General features: G+C 41.9%; 1 protein-coding gene across 1 annotated transcript in view; it reads right to left on the bottom strand.

The window, feature by feature from the left end:
- Positions 1-21,035, bottom strand: part of cux2b (cut-like homeobox 2b) — a 93,045-nt gene that overhangs the window by 36,654 nt on the left and 35,356 nt on the right. The window contains exons 2-3 of the mRNA XM_053326246.1: positions 17,493-17,603; positions 14,584-14,631 (exon numbers count right to left, since the gene is read on the bottom strand). Coding sequence (XP_053182221.1) covers positions 14,584-14,631; positions 17,493-17,603 — 159 coding nt within the window. The remainder of the gene's footprint in view (positions 1-14,583; positions 14,632-17,492; positions 17,604-21,035) is intronic.

Genomic DNA, 21,035 nt, shown 5'->3' with positions numbered 1-21,035 from the left:
AGTCGTAGGTATTTATGAGGACCTAGTATAAAGGAGTTCATATCAGCTGCATAAATCAGCTGAGTTGGGTAAGGAAGGGGGGTGGGAGAGACACATTAACACCCCACTCTCTGTCTCCTTCATACTCCTCTGTTAGAGGGCTGGCCAAGGCCCATCTTGCTCCCGCTCAGCTGGGAGGCCCTCCATGCCCGCTGGATGCCAGCCTAAAGCTCATGTACGCCGGTGCCAACACGCCACTAAAAGCTGTAAAACAAATGAGCTCTGTTTGGTTAATGTACACTGATTGACCTCTGCTGCCAGGCATTTGATGTCATGATTGTAATGACCAGCTTTCCTGCCTGATCCCTCATATACAATGTGACAGGCCCGAGGTGGCATTTCAATTTGAGTGAATGAGGGCTAATCAGATGAGATGCCTACAGCAGCAAACGCCAGTGTTGTTTTCAAAACACATATTCTAGCTAACTACGGAGGAAATTATGAAATTCTAAATGTATTTGTTCTTATTTCTTAAAGGGTCAGTTCACTCAAAATTAGCCACATGGAATGATTAGGATTTATTTCTTTGTAGTGAATGTGATTTCATTTGTGGTGCTTAAAGTAAATATTATGGTTTAAAAATTCAAAAGCAACACATTTCTCTCTCCAGAAAGTATCCCTTCCCCTTTAGTCTGGATTATCCACAGTAATGGTTCCCAACAACTCATCACATAGAGCATGCCTATGAGTTACGAGCTGCTCTATCCAAGACTTCTCAGACTGTTTCACTAGAATCATTTTTAGAGGGTCTGAATAAGTAAAATTGTAAGAGTACAGTACTTCCAGTGAAAAAAAGCAAAGATTAGAGAAAAGTGTGAAAATAAACAACATTTTTGCAGCTGTGTTTAGTCTCTTCTTAATTCCTATCCCAGTAATCATCCTGCAACCTCTTCGTCTCCCAACACACAGGTTCGTGACCACTGACCCATACAACACACTGTCAACAAGCTGTTTTCATAATGAGCTTTTTTTCTGTAGAGAGTACTTTAAGTTTTCATAGAGACTACTTTTTCAGTGTGAGGTAGGTACAGTAAAAAGTTGACAGTTTGGTCCATGGACTATTGAGAATAACAGAGATAGTGTTTCTGGAAAAGTGTACTTGCTGGGGGTTTTTTTTCTTTCTAATTTAAATGTTCAGCTCTGTGAGGACCACAAACCCAAAATATCACAAATATCTTATTCACATTCATTATACTGGAGTGGAAGCAGACATCTCAAAACCTGGTCCAATCAAGTAAAGTAAAGTATTCCTGCATGGTTAAACATCACTAGAGTTGAATTAGAAAATATGCTTTCTGTTATTTACATGAACTGACCCTTTAAAAGAAATATCAGGAATGCCATAAACGTATGTATGTTTTGCTTTACTATAACAAATCTTTTTGTTACATGATTGTGAAGCAGACATTCAGGAGCGCTAAATTCATCTTAAACAGCCTCGGAAACAACTCTTCAGAAAGCTTTATATATAGGACCTGACTTTATCTATTGGATGCTGAGTGTTACATAACCCTCCATATGCTCAGAGTGTAGGACAATTCCATACGGGTTATAAATAAAGAAACCTGACGCACGGCTGCAGCCACTGTGATTTGGGCAAGTTCTCACATGGGATGTCATAGTTCTGCAGTGCTAGCCCCACTGCTATTTCAGGCTCTGCCTCATTAGAACATCCGCCATGAGTGAACAAAAAAAAATATATAACAGACTTTACAAAAGACATTTCATTAGGGAAGAGAGAGAATGAAGAGAACGATCACCCTCCGAGCTACAGTGCGTTCTAGGCTAAAACTCAAACATGCATTTAGTATACTCTCCGTGGAAATGGAAAGCAATGCCGGAATTATTATTTCATCCCCACGCATGTCCTTCACTTTTGTTGGTATATGCAGACCTCCTTCGTCAAATGGCATGTTTAATGAACATCTAAGAAATGCCCTGAAAGAACTTGACCGAAATAAAGAGTTAATTCTGGTTGGGGATCTAAATATTAATTGGGCTAAGAAGTTGGGAAAAAGCTTAAGGACATAACAAGTCAGTTTGACCTCAGCTAAGTAATCCAAGGCCCCACTAGAATCACCCCATCATCTCAAACCCAGACTGATCTAATATTCAGCACTAGACCAGAAAGAATAACCAGATCGAGGCTATTGGATGATAATTTGACATTGGGAGCAAGAAAGCTAGCAAAACAAAGGGTTAACATGCTGGGAAGAAATTAAAAATGTGTCAATCATCATACCAAAGAGACTTATCAATGAATTTAAAAAGACGTTTAAACAACTAGCCTGGAGTGAAATCGTGTGCACAGACGATCTCGAGGCTGCTTTTAAGTGCTTAATGACCACAGTTTATGGTTAAAGATGAATTCAGAAAAAACGTCACATATTCCCGAAAGAAGCAGAACTTGCCTTGGTTAGACGACAACTATGGAAAATAATGTAACAGAGGGTCTATGCCTTGAAAGCCACGTTTAAATTAGGGTCATCCCATGATTGGAGGACTTTTCAGTATCTACGTAATAAATTCGTACAAGTTTGGAGAATTTTTAATCAATACAAATACAGATTTCTTCTTTGTTGGATACTTATTTTATAGATTCAATTAAAAGATCTGGCACAAGATTTTGGCTTAAGAAGTAAGGTCATTACACCAAAAAAATAATCTTGTTTTTAACATTTCTGAAGAGTCAGAGTCCTCCATAACTCAAAATTTGAGCAAAGATGTTTTTGATTGTGATCCTCCATTTGTAAAAAGGTACAGTCTACAGGAAGTATCATCTGTTCTATCACTCATCTTGCACATTTGTCAGTAAAACCAGACTATTTTTCTAATACCTGGAAATCAGCAGTAATAACCCTATTTTTAAGGCTGGTGATCCAACCAATTACAGACCTATCAGTATTATCCCAGTTATTTCTTAAGTAACTAAAAGAGTAATTTGTGACCAATTAATAGCCCATCTAAACCACAGCCATGTCCCACTGAAGCTCATGCAGTTTGGATTCAGGAAACATTATTCCACAAAGCCAGCAAATTGCTATTTTATTGAACAAATTAAATCCAGTCTTAATAGTGGAGGTGTTGTTGGTGCCGTTTTCCTTGATTTTAAGAAGGCTTTTGATGCAGCCAATCAAGTCCTTTTATCCAAATTAAAATTCAGTTTCTCTTCTAATGCTACAAATTGACATGGCATGCATTCAATTTCTCTACAAACGCAATAACAAGGATGGAGTCATACCTAAACTCAAAAAAACTAAGTATAGGAATTAATGACCCATGCTCATCTTTTTCTGAGTGTACTATTGGGGTTCCACACAGATCGTACATTAATGATCTGCCCTTGATTTGCCTACATGTCCACGTTCAGATGTATGCAGACGACCAAGTTATTTACACCCATGGTACAACAAGAGAACAAACTGCTTCCAAACCTACTGCAGTATTAAAAAAGGGTATCAGTCTGGTTAACTCACTGTTGCCTTACTTGTAACCTAAGTAGAGTAGTTTTCTATGAAGAGCAATGACATACAACACCCTGACATCCTAATTAAAAAGAGAGGTAATAAATAATGCCAAGCACTTCAAATATCTGGGCATAATTGTTGACTTAAAAAAGGTCTCCAGAAGTGTCAGAACTAGTCTAATGAATTTTTGACATATTAGGCATCAACTGCCTGTAGCCCCTGTTAAGCTCTTTATGCACTCAACGATTTTCTTGAGCTTTAGGCTGGCATCTTACTGTCCTTCAAGCTGGCTCCATGCAGGAGTAACTACACTAAAACCATGATATGCTCTTCAAAAGCAATCTCTGAAAATTCTTGATAAAAAGACAAAGAGCTACCGTCATTGTACCATCATTCAAAGGTATAATTGATTGACCTTTGTCAGTTTTCTTTGCTGTGAAGATATGTGCCTGATGTATAAATTAATTCATGATCTTGTGCCTCCGCCACCACTTAAACAATGTGTGTCATTCTGCAGGAACAATGCTAGGGGGACCGTGGGTATCAGTCAGGGGTGACTGCTCGGCTAAATTTAGCAAAACTGCTTTTGGAAAATCATCAGCATTTTCAGTCAGAGCAGCTGATGAATGGTACTCAGTTCTCACCCATATGAGAGAATGCACAAGTGTCAGTATTCAGTGTTAAAAACACTTCAAATGTGGCAAGAGACAAACTTATCATGTCACTTAACTTAACCTTTGTGTGGAACCAACATGGAGACTATGCAATGTATATTTTGTATGATGTTGTTTTATATGTGATATACTGTTTGTAATTTTTGCTAATTGTCTGTATTGTATTGTTTGTATTGTACTGTATTGTTTTTTAATATCTTCCTGCCCAAGGCCAGCAGATATAAATTACCTATATAGCTCACACTGGCCCAACGGTTATGTTGTGCATGGCCCCTGTTATAAATAAACTAATAAACTAAACATTAAGGGTAAGATGTATTGTGAAGGCGCACACACAAATGCACACACATATGAAGTGTGATATCCAGGTATGCTACAGTAAAGAGATCTGTGTCACATGGTCCCACAAGGAGGAGGTCTGCAGAGCTCGTTGACAGGGGCACAAACACACATCTTACCACAATAACTGCAATTACCCCTCATCCACCTGCCTTCAACATGAGTGTGCTTAAGTAAGAGAGGGCAAAGTGAGGGACGGGACATGTGATTATGCATGTAAGTGTGAGTTCTCGCATGAGAGAGGAGGCTAGGAAAAAAAAAAAAAAACGCACACATTATTGCGTGACTGCCAGTACCTGCCTCTGTGATTGTGTGTGTGTGTGTGTGTGTGTGTGTGTGTGTGTGTGTGTGTGTGTTTCATAGCGCGCCTGTGGAGGCCCTCTCACACCACAGCGGCTGGCTAATTTAGTTAGGGAATAGCTGGCTGTCCTTCAGGTGAATGGGCAGAGATTGGTCTCAATATGAGATGTAATAAAACAAGCCCATCACTGGATCTCACCGCACCTTCGGCTGTCCTTCACATGTCTCGCCAGAAGAAGACACACGCCCGCAAATACACACACACACACACACACACACACACACCCGCCCACACGTACAAAGCTCAAGGAGGCGAGAGCAAGGTTTGATATTTTGAAGAGAACCATGAAGCAAATATTGCTTTCAGTAGTTTTAGATTGCCTACAAAATATTTATTTATATTTCTTACCACTGTCAATATCTATAGAGATAAAAGAAGATAAGAAATATATAGATTTAATATCAAAAATATACTGCATATTTAGAATTTTAATATTTTTATTTTTATATGTTTGCATCTCAGTCATCTCAAAGTTTTTCCCTTGTCTGCTCCTGTTATCTACATTTGTTTTATTAACCTTCGTGCAGCAGAATCCTGCATGTGTTTGCATTATCCAAGGAACTGTGACTTCATGCATCACCATGTCTCCTCCTGACCGGCTCACAGTGCCTCTCTGTGAGGAATAAAACATGGTCGAGCTCCCTGTTTCCACCTGTCCTCCTGTTTGGCTGCAGCTGACTCTTGCATCTTCCTGCCAGCTGCTAGCATCCAGGGCCTGGCTACCGGCAGCTTTTTCCCTTTTGGCCGGTCCCTCGGCCCCACTTCAGACTGGGCCCTCCACTCAAGAAGAAGAGCTGTAGCCCTACCTCTAAATCCACTGAGACCCAATTACGGGGACTGCAGGAGGAATCACGAGCAGAGACGCAAAGTTACTTTGCTTTAATTAAGGATGTGTTTAACACTCTCCTCAGGCCACCGCGGCCACTTTATGTCTCTGATGAAACAGAGAGCCCTGCAGTGGGACTTTTAAAACATATATCTGTTTGTGACAAAGGCAAAGAACACTCTGATCTGAGGGCTTAGATATTTAAGGGTGGCGGGTGTGAGTTAGGGCGTCGCATTTCCACTGTAAAATAAGAATAAAACAAGCTGGTCTCTTAAAAGTGTAAAAACACATTTGATTTGTGGAAGAAGAAGCTATAATTTCATGTGTGGTGTGTACACCATAGGAGTCGCTCCCCCTCCCTGCTAAGAAAGTTACTTCACTTGCAGCTGCTTGTTTTAATAGAGCCACATGTTAATTAGTATTGTAGTTAATCCCATATTAAAGAGACCCAAACTGTCAGGTCATATTATAAACAATCGGTCCTAATGTTCGTGCATGTGACATTTGGAGCTGCTATCTCTTCTAGCAAAATGTTCCCTAGGTACTAATTGGCCTACTTTACGCTGTCTTTCTTTGAATTGCCAGTTTCTTTATCATTTAGGATATTAGCCTTGACAAGCATCATCCCGTACACCATAGACCCACTAAAAGTGGAGAGAAGCTGCATCTTTTTTTTTTTTTTTGCAGAGGGACAGCAAAAATTGGAATAAATGATTTACACTAGCATGTAATACTGCGAGATCTACCTTCATGGGATATTAAATACAATTTGAAAGAAGAATAAAAGTTCAAACACTTAGCCAGCAGCAAAGTAAGTGTAACTTTTCTTCTGCTTGCATTATTTAAGATAGGCTCCATCATTTTATCAATCTATCGATCTCTCACCAGAAAGATGAAAATGGAAAAATAATGAGGCCGATGAATGCTGTGTAAAGAACATCAATGTGCAAAATTTAATTATCTGTGCTGGAAAGAGAAGGAAAATGTGTCGGCTGTTTTCTAAAACAAAAAGAAAGTGAAAAAAGGAGCAGTTAATATTTTTTCCCTCTCTGCATATTTTAATTACCAGATCAATCATAACTACGTACTGCAGTACTGCGGTGAAAAGAAAATTGCAAGTCTAAATGAAAAACAATAGATTTGCTTTAAAGTCTTCGCTCTTTTGAAGTCTAAATTAAAATTTCAGGTACCTTTACAAGAGCCTTCTTCAGAAAGTTATGATATTTAATTAGCGTGTTTAGATTTTGCTGAAATTAAACTTCACAGCCGAGCATCATGTGAAATGAAGACTGGTATTCCCAGGCTTGGGCGTGGGGTGGGGTGGGGTGAGGGGAACACCACAGATGAACAGAGGGAATTAAATCACTTCAGCACATGAGGGATGCGTATCCTCTGACAGAAGCTCATGTTCTTTTGACTTGTGCTGCCACTGGCTTGATCTGAGGCTGGGTCTCAGTGTTCAATGGAGTGGAGAAACAACTTTGCTCTCTGACTGTGTCTGTGCAGCTCTGATTCTGTGCCTGAAATCAGAGAATTGCGCCGTAGAATTGGCGGAGCAGCTCTCCCGTTCCGCCTTTTCCTCCTCACATGAGCTTTTCCTGGTTTGTACGAGCGCTGATGTTTATTTCTCCTGGCATGTCCTCGCCGGCGCTGAGCCACCGATTTCACACATTTTTATTGGCTAATTTGACTGTGCTCTTGCCAGCAGCTGAGAGTGAGCCAGGAGTCGGAGAATCTCGGGAACAGTTCTACTGCTGCTGCTAGTGTTGCTGTTCTCTGACTTAGGTTGCCTGGAGGGAGACTCTCACCTGTCTCATAACAAGTCCTTGACCATGTTAGACTGAGGCGAGCTAGGTCTTAGCAACTGCCTCCTAGATTAGTTACTGTCTGCTGCTGGTGAGTGTCTGTTTGGTGAGGGGTCAGGAGGGGAATGTGATTGCCTGTCTCTTAAGGTGACAAGGGTTTAAAGGAGCGGATGTACACCCAGTCAGATGCCCAATAGAAGCGGTGCAGCCGGCGCTATGCGTGCGTCCATCCTCAAACATGGCTAACATTTGCACAGCAGCGGCAGTCAGGCGTGACGTCTCCGGGCTCTGAGGTTTGTGCTGTCAGGACGGTAGAAATTAAACCTGGCACTGCAGAGCAGAATGTGCTGAAACTCATCAATTCCACACGGCTAGAGAGCCAAGTGCCTATTTATAACACCCCCCACCCCCCTTCTCTCTTCTTTACCTGGTGTGCATCCCTGGCTCTAAACACGCATCCATAATGATGAATACACCCAACTGGGACGCTCCGACAGGGCATCAGTCAGGACAGGAAAACAAACACACCAACACACACGCACACGCACACACACACACACACACCATCAGATCACAGCACAGCAGAGGAGGGATAAGACTGACACTGGGAAGGCTGATGGAAAGGTTGAGGCGTCTCAGCATAAAAACACCCAGCAGAATCACAACAATCAGTCACCACAGAGGAAACAAACAAGGGCAGTCAGATATATTAAACTTCTTCAAAAGGCCCAATCTGGAGCTGAAATATGGTGTAGCACTGGTGAAACCCAGCCACCCAACTGCTGCTTTTGTTTATGTCGTGATTTACTGAATTGATGATATTTCATTTTAAAGTGAGCTTCTAAGAAAAAAGACAGGCACCATTTGGCAGGAATTATTGTGCTATACATTTGCTTTTGGGCAGAAAAATATGTTCACTTTTATAACATTTAAAAGCCCTGGGGACAAATAAGACCTGTATTGTGAGTTTAAATATGCTAGTGAAGGGTTATTGCAATGTTCATTTTAGTTTGTCCTTCATACAGTATTTTTTTTTTTCGAATTTTTGAGAGCAGAAATATTTCATTTTCCTGTTACAAAAGCTACATTTATAAGCAATAAAAATGCAATCTAGCTTAAACTAGGTTGAGCTGTTGTTGCTAGAGATTTACTTGTTCTTGGTAACATTAGCTAAGTCACTTCAAATGTTAGAGGTAGATATTGGTGTGTAACTAATATTATTGAGCGTGAACATTATTTGTACAAATATGACTTCTGTATTACCCATGTTTATTTGCCTTAAACAGACAATGTACCTTACACCGTTAAGACGTTAGCTGTGGCTAACTAGCAACATATGCAACTCTTGCTAGCAGTTGTAACTGTACAACTGTATATCTTTCCTTAATTATTTCCCTTCTTTCTGTTCTGTCTGTTTCTCTCTTTTTTCCCATATTCTCTTAACATCCATGAATTATAGTCATACAGCTTGTGATATGAGCCAATCTTAATATACTTAAAGTTGAAATATCCTATATTAGCACTGATGTAAATATTTATCTGTTCGCATACATTCACATCTTTGCATTGACTTTTATATGCAATTACATCACCTTTAAAACTCACTCTATAAGTCTGAACACAACCTTAAAGGTGCAGTGTGACAGATTTAGTGTCATCTAGCGGTGAGGTTATGTATTGAAAGAAGTGTATAGGAGAATCTACGGTGGCTGTGAAACTCACAAAAAATGCAAAATGCCCTCTCTGGAGCCAGTGTTTGGTATGTCCGTTCTAGGCTGCTGTAGAAACATGGTGAAGAGGATATGCTTCCTATATAGCTATAAAAAGGACTCATTCAAAAGTAACAAAAACACAATGATTCTTATTTTCAGGTGATTACACACTACTTAATTATGAATCTTATATTTCGTTATTATTTCCGATCACACTAAATTCTACACACTGCACCTTTAAAGTACGTCCCAGCATTATCAGCACTGTTGCCATAGTGATGACTGTTTGGCAAAAGTTACAATGGCTCCATTTATAAGTACTTAATACCTGGCTGCAACAAACTGAATATAGAAAAGGGGAGTAACTGTAAATTGAGTAGTGAATGTTTTTCTGATATGAAAGTTCTGTGAAATTATATAGAGCCAGCCTCTTCAAAAGCATTACTGTCATCAAAATAGGACAAAAAAGGCCTTTGACTAGACTATTTGTTCATTTGTCAATGTATGGACTTTGGCATTAGATGAGAAGTATCAGAGGTGAGATGGACAGCCCTACAATATTTGAACCAATATCCACATATAAGCTTGTTCATCTTTGACTTATCATAATCAATAAAAGTACACTTTAAAGTAATAAAGACTGAAACAGTTAGAAGTGACTTGAGTTTGGGTTTAGTTTTCTGCACTGCTGTGAAGAACAGGCGTGGACATTCACTCTGTAGAGATGGAGAGGACGGAAAAGACTCAAGGAAGGTATTATCTAATGTCCAATTACACTCCCACGCCCCCCCGCCCCCCCCTCCCAAACATCCCTCCCCCTCTGCTCTGTCTCTCTACTCTTCCTACCTTCCTGCCTCCCACCTTTCTTTCCTCTCCTTAGTATGAAAAGGACACAAGTGATAAACCAGGAGCAGAGAGCCAGTGGTTTACATGGCCCTGGAGCCCATTATGTTCCCCACAATAGGCTGGAGGCCTGGACGTGCTGTGAATAGGTAATGGCCTGGAGATCCTGGGCCTGGCCTGCTGCTCAATGAGCCTGAGACAGCCGAGCAGGAGACAGGCATTAGAGATACCTCGTCAGCCCCGTATGAAGCAGTCTGGTCATAGCCAAGGGGGAGGCAGGGGAGGGTGGGAGAGTGGGAGTGAGTGAGAGGAGCAGGAAGATGTTGTAAATGCCCCTTACATAAGATAGGGCATGAATAATAACACAAAGGGAATATTCAGAGGTAACTGCGAGGCAGGGATCTGGTTTATTGGCACAGAAATATGGGACTATAATGTACAATATATATAGAAATCAACACTAGCTTGCTAATAAATCTGTCTATAGTCTAGGAGAAGCTTTTGCATGAAACTGTAGGACTGCTGCTGCTGTTCTGACCCCACCTTCCCAAGTTAGCCATCCACTCAAACAATCTGTACCTAATAACCGCAAGGTTTAGCCCATGATGAAGATCAAACTTCATTGAGCTGGAAAAGCTGTAGTGTCGCCGAGCATTTTTCCTAACGGCGCAGTCCCTCATCTATGAAAGTGCCATAGAGCCCCTCAGACAATTAGGCAGGGAAAAGCTTTATGACCGTTAGACTCACTCAGTGAGCGGCACTCTCACCGCCAGCACCGCCAGGAGCGCTGGCTCATGCAGAAAGGTAATTACGGAGCCTCTCATAATGACACGGAGGAAGCTTGCGTCATAACACCCACAGCCTTTTATCATAGCGCTGTAATTAATTATCATCCTTTACTCTTTGATTCATTCCACTATTCATAACATATTCATACATTCAAGAGAAATTATCATTTCCTTCAGGAATTAATCAAAAGGAGGAAGAACTGGTCGTCTCTCGATGGATGATCAAAGACGGTGTTTGTCTACCTCGCTGCATGGCGGGCGAGCTCAGGGCAAGGCACTGCGGGCACGGTCTCTGAAAACACCGAAAACACTTTATTCCCCTACTCCAGGACTCTGGTCAAATCCTCTACACGGTTGCGAGCACAGCTGCAGATGTGCCTGATAAATGAGAGGTAAATGGATACGATGATCCAAACGACTATTGTGATTTCTGTTGTACATTACACCCTGTTTCTCCTGTCATTCTCCACTCTGCAGTCTGACAAAGTAGATTATGAAAGCAAACTGTATCATTACATGATCAGCTCTGTGCAGCAAATCGATGCACAGACTGGTTGCTTTTTTTCTGTCCACCTTTCCTAAACCTAAGAAGTCAGACTTACAGTTGACTGTGGCATACAGGTGAGACACAGCAGCCATTTTGAGATCTTCTTTCCTCACTTGAAAAGCTGTCGTTTAGTCAAAAACGCCTTTCTCGTGCTCTCACAGAAAATGAGCAACAACAAAAACAACATACACAAAAACATTGTCTTCCCCCACATCATCACTTCCCAACCTCGGGGGAAGAAATGGCACAGTTAGACTCATAAACAGGTGTCCATCGGCCCCCAGTTTGCTGGGCTTTAATAGCTGTTTGATGTTTTTGATGTCTAGTCAGCTCGATCGTACCTTGCTGCTTGATAATGAGGGCCAATAATGATTCCTGAGCTTGAGGGGTTAATGGTATGTAACCGGCAGAGCTGCTAATTACACGTTACAAACTATTTATCAGAATCTCCATCTGCGCAAGCACCACAACTCTCATTGTGCACGCTAAATTACTCCACGGATTATCATTGTAAAGCAAGTTTCAGTAATTAGGGACCCATACTGCTGTTTTCTTTTTCTGAGAGCACCAAAAGACATCAAGAGGAGAGGAGAAAAATAGAATGACTGGTTAATTTGGGTCTGATATTCAGATTGGTACAGATGTGAGGAGGAATTTGCTTCTCCCGGCCCGATGTTTAAAAAAAAAAAAAAAAAAAAAATGCACAAGAAACACAAGAAATCTGTCACTGTTCTTCTTTTTTTCTTTTTTTTTTCTCTTCCTGCCTCACAAAAGGTTTATCCTGAGGGGAGTTTACACTCTAAAGTGAGAGGGAGGTGTAAATTGCATTGAGAAGCCCGCATAGTGTTGGTGAGACTTGGTGAAGACTGCTTTCTGTACGTTTCTGATGGCGGCGAGCGCTTGTGTGAAAAGTTGTGTGAACGGTGTGGTCCGACGGGCCCTCGTCTCTCCAGCGATCAGTTATTTGAGAAATAACTGTCATATCCCACAGCCCCAAAGGTGTGCCTGAGACCACAGAGACATGTACCATCTCCTCTTCTTCTGCGTAAATTTTTATTAAAATTACCTTCATTATAAGACAGTGTTCATTATAAAACCAAAAACGCCGGTCTCCCAGGGCCCTGTGGATTAATAAGGACAGCGGTGTATTTTAAGCCGTAAACTCAGCTCCTCACTGTCCTTAATCTCCTTCCTACTTCACAAGGCCAAATTAACACCTCTCCTCAGCTCTGACGGGACCTCATTAGCAAACTTCCAGGGAAAGAAAGAGAGGAGCAGAACGAAAAAGAGGAGAAGAAGGAGGGAAGCGACCAATGACAGCCACCAGCTCTGGGATTAACCCTTTCTCCTCCTCCAGTTCCTCGGAAAAACTAGGTCGGCAACGTGTTTCTAATCAGTCGCCTGGTTAGCGATAATTAGAAGGCGAGATTGGACGGGAGAAGAGAGAGAAAGTGGGTGGGGAACATTGAAATGAAAAAGAAAAGAAAGAGAAACCTGTCATGTCGCAAACACTTCAAAGGAGCCGACTTCTCCTTTAGAAGTGGCATGATGAGGGTCCAAATACCATGAGGCTCTCCTCTGGGCCTCCGAACTAGGGGGGTGGAGGGTATGTGTGTGTGTGGGGGGGCAAGGACCCAGTTCTTTCTCACACATATGCATCCTCACACACACACACACACACACACACACACACACACACACACACACACACACACACACACACACAGGACGTTTCTATCGTTCACCACCTGTACAGTGCAGCTGCAGGGGAGCTTTAGTCTCTCCCAAACCACACAGCCAAACAAGCACATCCAACTCCACCTTCTCCTCTCAGTCTACCCCTCCAATGCCGCCGCACCCCCCATCCCCCCCTCCGCCGCCTCCTGCAGCAGCAGGTCGAGGTCCCACAGCTTACACTGAGGTCGCGTAGACTACCGCTGGGTAAAGTTCACAAGCCTCCGCAAGCTGTTTGACATTACCAATAAGGTCAAAGTGTATCAGAAAACACCAGAGGATTACATTATTATGGTGTGCCGAGTAGCTCGCTGTAACTCGCGATCATAAGAAAAAATAAGGGGAAAAAAATAGCCAAGGCTTTTTTCCACAAGCAAGCTTACTTATCAATGTGCATAACGTAAGCTTGTGTGTGGAAGTTACACAAGAGAGACCGAGAGGTGCCAAGAGAGGCCTGCAGCTAACAAGAAAAAAAATCATTGCTCATTATCAACCATCTATTTTATCTACTATGAAACATCTCTAGACTCCCAGTTGTCAGACATCAATGGTGCTTAAATTAATCCTGTGGGTTCCTGTTTGCACAATAAAGATATGGAAGGGTGCTTCTGATATTTGTGCGACTTTACAGTCAGAGTAATTGAATTAGCACACAAATCAACCACGGAGTATCGCTGGGTGTAGTATTGAATGTGATAGCTCCTGCCAGGGTTGCTTGGGCATAGTCAATTATAAAGCATTAAAAAAAGAGACAGAGAGAGAGAGAGAAAAGAAAAAAAAAGCTGCCAATAATCACTTCCAAGAGAACTGAACAATCCACGTTGGAGTGTTCTCATGTCTACCGATGATAGTGGGGGGGGGGGCTTTCAGGTTCAGGCGTTGAGCGGGAGTTTAGAAGAGGGGAGGAAGAGAGAGGAGACTGGAAACATATTTGTGGTATCATTTCCATAAGCCTCTGCTTTGCCGACCATAACGCGGCTCACAAATGTGATTTATGACCTTGGTTTAATGGCTTGAGCAGAGACTTGGTAGGTATCAGATGACTTTTTCAATATGGCGACGTCAGAAAGGGGGCACGGTGAATGCACCATCACAACAGGAAATGAGGGCTTGTCTCGGGCCAAGAAAATATGAGAAGGCAGATATCTGATCATCTAATGGCAGATAGATGCTACTTCACTTTGACAGAAAAGGCATCAGTCAATAAGCGGCAGATGAGGAGCGACGTGGATTCCTCTGCTCTATCTATCAAATGATTCATTCCAGGAGCACGAGTGATCTCTGGCTCTGGTCAATGTACATGTAAAAACCCAGCAGGAGTGTCTCTTGTTTCAGAAATCATCAATATAAATGCTACAACTACTTAGAGGTTTTCCACACTTTTGGATCTTCTTCTGTTTCATATAGCTGTAAAAAAAAAAAAAAAAAAAAAAGCAATGATGACTCACCTGGGCTTGGAAACTCTTGAGAACAGGTGCCACCATGTCCCGGACTTCCTATGAACAGACAAAAATAAACTCAGCCTCAGCACTTTTTCTTTTTTTCCCCTCCTTTTTTTATTTATTTTGCAGATGCTCCACCTGTTTAAGAATCAGATGGGCCCCAGTGAGACACAAAACAGCTCTGTAAAGAAAGAGAACTGAAAAATCTTTCATGTTAATGGATTTCTAGTCTCGCATAGCGCCTCTTACACTGCATGTGTGAGTGAGTGAGGTATGTTGTTTCTTCTTTTTTTGTGGGGGGGTGGGGGGGGATATTAGTAGTTAAACCTAAAAGGGTTTGAGTGGGCATGTTTTTGAAAAGTGGGGGGCTTTCCAGTAGCTTGCGTTAGAGCTCAGGATTCCAGACTTGTGCGAGCTCCTACAGCCTCAGGTAAGGGGATTGTGCTGCCAGTGGTGACAGCCTGATCCTGTCTTAAACGCCTGTATTATACTGACAAGATTACAGCACTATACTACATACTCAGGCTGGAAGATAGGCAGCCAGTGGAACCACAAGAAATAGCCGGAGGGCTCATTTATAAAATATAAAAATATTCTCTTTGACTCCGGCCTGGTTGTCAATGGATGATCATTTCAAAGAAGATGATAAAAAAAGGACAAAGTCATATCTGTATCATTCATAGATTTAGCTTTTCATGTATTCAGTTCAATCCACCTTAATTGCCATTTAGTAATAAAATAATAATACATTTAATTTGTACCATGCTGAAACTCAATAGGCTACAGTATTAATTAAATAGAACACACAACATAAAGAAAATAATATTTAGAGTGAAGATGAAAAAGCCTTCTTGAAAGAAAAGGTTTGTAGGTCTTTTCTTTTTTTAAGAGTCTGGGGTCTGTGTTGCCCTCAGTTAGTTCAGGAGGCTGCTCCACAAGTGTGGTGTAGCAGAGCAGAAGGCTTGATCCCCCACGGTGCAGAGCTTAGTAGTGGAGGCCCGGAGGAGCGAGCTGCTGGCAGATCTGAGGGTGCGGGTGGAGGTTTGTGGTATGATCAGTTCCTGTAGGTAGGGAGGCGCATGTCTGTTGATGGATCTGTATGTGAGTAGCAGGACTTTGTAGTCAAGCCTGAAGGAGACAGGGAGCCGGCGCAATGAAAACAGAATTGGTGTTATATGTTTGTGTTTTCACTCTCATCAGGATCCTTGGCAGCGCCGTGCTGGAAGTACCGGAGCTTCTGGACGCTCTTGCCAAGGATCCCTGCGAAGAGTTGCGATTTGCCATAAAACAGTGAGGTGGAATGAGGTTCTCGCACATTTTAAAGCAGAAAGCGGAGTAAAATGAAAGAGAACACACTATTCTCAGTGTGGATTTAAAAAGGCCAGTGTGTATTAAATAACTGACAAATGAAATTCAGTTAACTATTCAACTATTATTGAAAAAGTTAGTGTATTAATCAATCAATTTGAGCTGTCAGGTACATTATAATATTTAGCCGGGCTCATGTGACAGAAAGCAATGCTGATTCTAGTCACAGAACTTCATTTCAACTTCACTGAGAGTGGCTCAGTTCAACAGGATAAAGCTAAATTAAACATTTTTTGTCCTGGAGTGTCCTTGTCTAATTAGTTATTTTTCTCGCATTAGCCCTGCTCAATCTGTCATTTATGTTTAATAAGACCATTGCTGATCAGGTGGATGGGTTGTGGAAAGCTAATGGGGGACATTAATATGTAAAAATGTAAAAATGTGGAAATGGTAACTTGGGGTACCCAGGGGTTAAAAGGTGCCGACTATGAACTGACTTTTGTTGCATGTGAGTCTGCAATTAACTATTTCTATTACTGATTAATCTGCAGGTTATTTTCTCAGCAACCTTCTGGAGCCTCTAGAGCCAAAAGGTGGCACCTTCCAAATGCTTGTTTTGTCCAAACCCCAAAAGATGTTCAATTCACAATCATATAAAACATAAAAGCATCAGGGACTCGTGACATTCAAGAAGCTGAAACCAGAAAATGTTTGGCATTGGGCTTAAACAAAAATAAACTATTATCTATCACCAAATAGTTGTTGATTAATTTACTATCGATCTACTCTCTCTCTCCCTCCTCTCACTTCTTGTCAACTTGCCACAGTCAACTTGGCAATAAAGGCATAAAAACTTAATCTAAATCTTGTTTTTGCAATTATTTTCGACTGTGCATGCATATTCAATAAAATATCTATTTTTTGAAGTGGCACAAAAAAGTTTGTCATGTTGGAGTGGGTGGAGGGAGGGGGGGGGGGGGGGTCTCATCTTCATTAGCATTCAACAGATTTGTGTTCTGTGAGAGTCCTGCTCCTGACGGGTTTGGAGTGAGACACCTTTTACTTGTTACATCACAGAAAGTTAGAGAAAGTCAATATCAAACTGCCAATTTTTGAAAACCCCGGATAACTTTTTTCATAAATTAATGCTTCAGACTTTAGAGTTGAAAATAAGCAGCAAAGTTGTGCTTACCTTTTCTAAATGAGCCCCTTGGCCTCTCATCACACGCAGCCAGAGGCTAACATTACTGCAAGGCCTCGGCATTTAAATATTAACTGAGCTACTGGAAGAGGGAGGGAGAGAATGTGGGGTGGGTGGAGGGGTTGTGGGGGGGGGGGGGGGGGCTAACCCTGACTTCTCACAAGTGCTGTGTGCTGTTAATATATACTAATGCAGCTTTTACCAAAGAAATAAATAATTCCCTGTACAAAAGGTATATGCGGGGGCTCGAGCAGCGGTGGTGACGCAGGCAGTCAGTACCTGCTAGAGTGAAGATGAGGAGGAAACAAAAAAAAACGACACATAGAGTTGAGAGAACAGGAAAGGGAAGGGGGAGGGGAGTGTAGGGGATGTGGGAGATGGAGGGGGGGGTGGGTGCTAGACTCACCTCAGGTACATTTCTCTTGAACTCCCTGCTCAGCTCTACCAGGTGCTTGTGGGAATGTTCGCTCTCCTCTTGTCGACCCGCCAGCTCAGACGCTACAGAGTTTAGCTCCCTCTGCAAAACGCACAAAAAAAGACAAGAGAGAGAGAGAGAGAGAGAGAGAGAAACGGTGAGAGGAAGAAAGAGAAGTGGAGAGAGACGGCACTTTAGGGAGCCTGCCAACACTCGTCCAGTAAAGCTTAAGAGTGTACATAAATAAAAATACACTGCTGAATATTAACAATGTAATCCTTCATGATCTCACAGCAGTAATACTTACAGCTAGCCCTGGCCCATAAATAATTAAGCCAAAATAAATCCAATGCCTACAGTAGCAGAAGGCCTTTTAGATAATCAGTATTTGAAATAATCAATACGCTTGCAACGGCTATAGAGCGCCAGTGAGGGAGTGGGGCGAGGAGGAGGGGGGGAAAGAGAGAGTGTGAGAGAGAAAGAGAGAGAGAGAGAGAGAGAGAGAAGGGGGTGGGGGAGTCACGTGTGGAGACCCAATAACCTGACAAACACCCTTACAAACAAATAGAGCTTCCTCCTGAAATGAAGAGCTGTTTTTTTAAGCCCAGCCAAGACCTGATTCAAACATACAAACGCCTCACTTGCTATCGTAATTACCACAGGTCAGATCTATTTTCAGCAACCCCGCCCCCCCCTTTCTGTTTTTTTTTCCCCTTTTCTTTTTTCCCCCCAATCTCTCTCCCATCGCCTCGTGCCGATCTTTATATTGATCCAGCACAGATTTTCAATACGTGGCAGCAGCCTCCATAGCTTTAACCAAATTACCATTTGCTACAACAACAGCCCTGATCGCTATTCCATTAATGTCTCTGCACATTGGTTGTTTACATGTCTGTGTGCGTTGTGCAAAAAGAAATGAGAGCTCCACCCCGGCAACATGTCTGATCTACTATTTAAAGCTGTCTGTGTTGCAGGCCCTTCATCAGAACCTTGCATTCATGCTGGACTCGACTGCACCGCATGCCATCCGCAAATCCAATATTATCGATCAGTCATCCAATTCCCGGCTCTTTCAGCAAACTGAAAAAAAAAAAAAGAAAAAAAAAAAAAGAGAAAGCAGATTCAAACTCCACTCTCCTGTACTGAGCAGCACTGGAGCAGACAACTGTACATTCACCTCGTCTTGGGTTTTTTGCGACCGTGATTCACGGTAATTGATGAGGATCTTCTCTTGTAACTGCTGGCTTACAATATAAAAAAAAGAAAGAAAAAAAAGTAGAGTAGGGGATTCAATTACTACTGTGAATTTATATATGACGCCGGGAAATTAAATTGACTGTGTTTTAATTAATCTGCAGTCTTACTTAAAGGCAATTTAATAAATCATCACGCAAGGAGGAAAAAAAAAAAGAAAGAAAATGGAGGGATGGAAGGATGAAACTTCAGCTGCGGTGGCCTCGTGGGATGGTGGCGGCCTGTCGGTCAGAGAAGTAGGCCGTTAATTGAAGGGCTGCTAGTTCAAGTCCCTGGACTGAAGAGCCGGGGAGCGGCTAAAATAGGACTATTTGTAGAGTGTGATTTGAGATACGGCACTTTATCGTCGTATGATTACATTTAAAGCTTAGCTAAAGTGTCTTTCAGCAAGTCACATCACTTAAAGGTAAAGGTTTTCTGATCAGCTGCCTCTGTCACAAGTGTATTCCCGAAACATGTTTAACCAATTCATATGAGCGTTTTCTGATCGGTCACCTATGGTTACTGTCAAGCAACGGTGTTTGGATTGGAAGAGCAGTCAGTCGATTTAAAAATGTTGTCTTTTTCTTATTGTTAACACATTGTACGAAAAGACAGAAACCAACCACATATCCACCATCAGTCCATCTCTCTATACTTCTCTATTTCTCTAGTCTGTCTTGTGAATCTCGTTGGTTCCTACTGAATTCATAAATCTTTAATAAAAGGGTCACAAATTTACAGTTCAGATTGTAGAAAACCTTACTCAAACTAGGGTAAATGGAGCCATTTTCTAGGGACTGTTTTCAGCTGCGGATTGATACACATTTGGTGCTCCAGTGAGCGTTTCATTTCAATGCGGGACTGAGTCAAGACAAAATATGGTATAATGTGCTCATGGTAATGAAGCAATATGTGTCCTAGTGCAACAGTGTGACTAATGATGGGTTTTAATAGTTTCTGAACAACAAAGGAGCTCTGTGACACAAAGGAATAAGATATATGCGTTGGTTTTGGTGTTTTCATGGGATTTGTTGACAATGAGAAAAATATGGAATATTGCCAGACTTATCCTTTAAATGTTTGAGCACAACACCAATGCTGGAAGGTGTCCTGGTCTTATTTCCTATTTCTGTATAGACAATACATTATCATCACTGCTCATCTCATTAAAATCACAAATCCCTACACTTGGAGAGAATTTAACAGTCTAGGATACATTTGTTTTTCTTGGAGATGTGTCGTTCTTGGCAAATCGTACCGTCACTGAAAAAGGCCGTGGCTGCACAGGATAGGGTGACAGGACTTCATAAATTCCTGTTAGTCCTTCCAGTCCATCTGGGATGAGCCTTCCTGAAGATTAGAGAGTGGGCTTTCAGAAGCCAGCCAACCTCCGCTAGATTCAAATGGCCCCAGACCGACTAATCTTGCCAAGAGAAAATTCCTGTAGAAGTGACTTTGAGTGGATTTTATAAGTACTTAAGATATAACAGCATGGTGATTCTAAGTCTGCCCGTTGCTTCAGTGGCCTCATTGAAGAGTTGGGTTTACTTTTTTATTGCGGCTCAGCTGATGAGGTGAATGGCGAATGCTCATATTGTATGCAAGCCAAACAGTGCCATCATAATGGCATGGTTATTTTGAAAGCACCCCCACAGTTGCTAGAACATTAGGAGAGTGGGGAGTCTGGGCAACGGCCCGTCAAATGAAACCTACTGTCTGTCTTTCTGGAGAGAAGTGAAGCAGAACAAACTGTTTGCTACTTTGGTTGTCTTGCTCAGATTGATGATGGGAGGAACTTCACAATGTAGTGTTTGGCATTGCTATCTCTAGAGACAAAAGATACTAAAGAAGATTTTCTTTTTTCCCTCTCTGCTTCCTAATCGGATGTGATCCAATTCAACCTAAAGCCAGGGCACCTTTGAGATCCCCGATAAAATTCACTTATCTACCTCCATTATGTTAAGCTTCATTCTTCATGGTACCATTTGCATGAACATGTAGATACTTCTGATGTCTCCAACACGTAAAAAGAAACAAAAAAAATGAGTGCAACTTGCTGTGCAAAGAGGACTTTCTTGGTAATCGTTTGACAAGGTTTTTTTCTTAAAAAGGGTGACCAGGACCAAATTTTCAGTGTGTGGCAGTCGGGTCAATACAGAGCTCCTGTCATTAAACCTCTGCCAGTCAAACATCCAGCCATAATTGATGAGTTTCCCCTGGGGAGGGCGGAGCTGTCATTGGGGCTGGAGGGACAGGAAAGAGGGATTTTGAACGTGGAACCACTCCCGGCGTGCTCAA

This window comes from Scomber japonicus, chromosome 9 (genome assembly GCF_027409825.1).
Source record: "Scomber japonicus isolate fScoJap1 chromosome 9, fScoJap1.pri, whole genome shotgun sequence".
NCBI classification, from domain to species: domain Eukaryota; kingdom Metazoa; phylum Chordata; class Actinopteri; order Scombriformes; family Scombridae; genus Scomber; species Scomber japonicus.
Note: the sequence above shows the minus strand (reverse complement) of the source record. Positions and strands in the feature narration are given on the sequence as shown.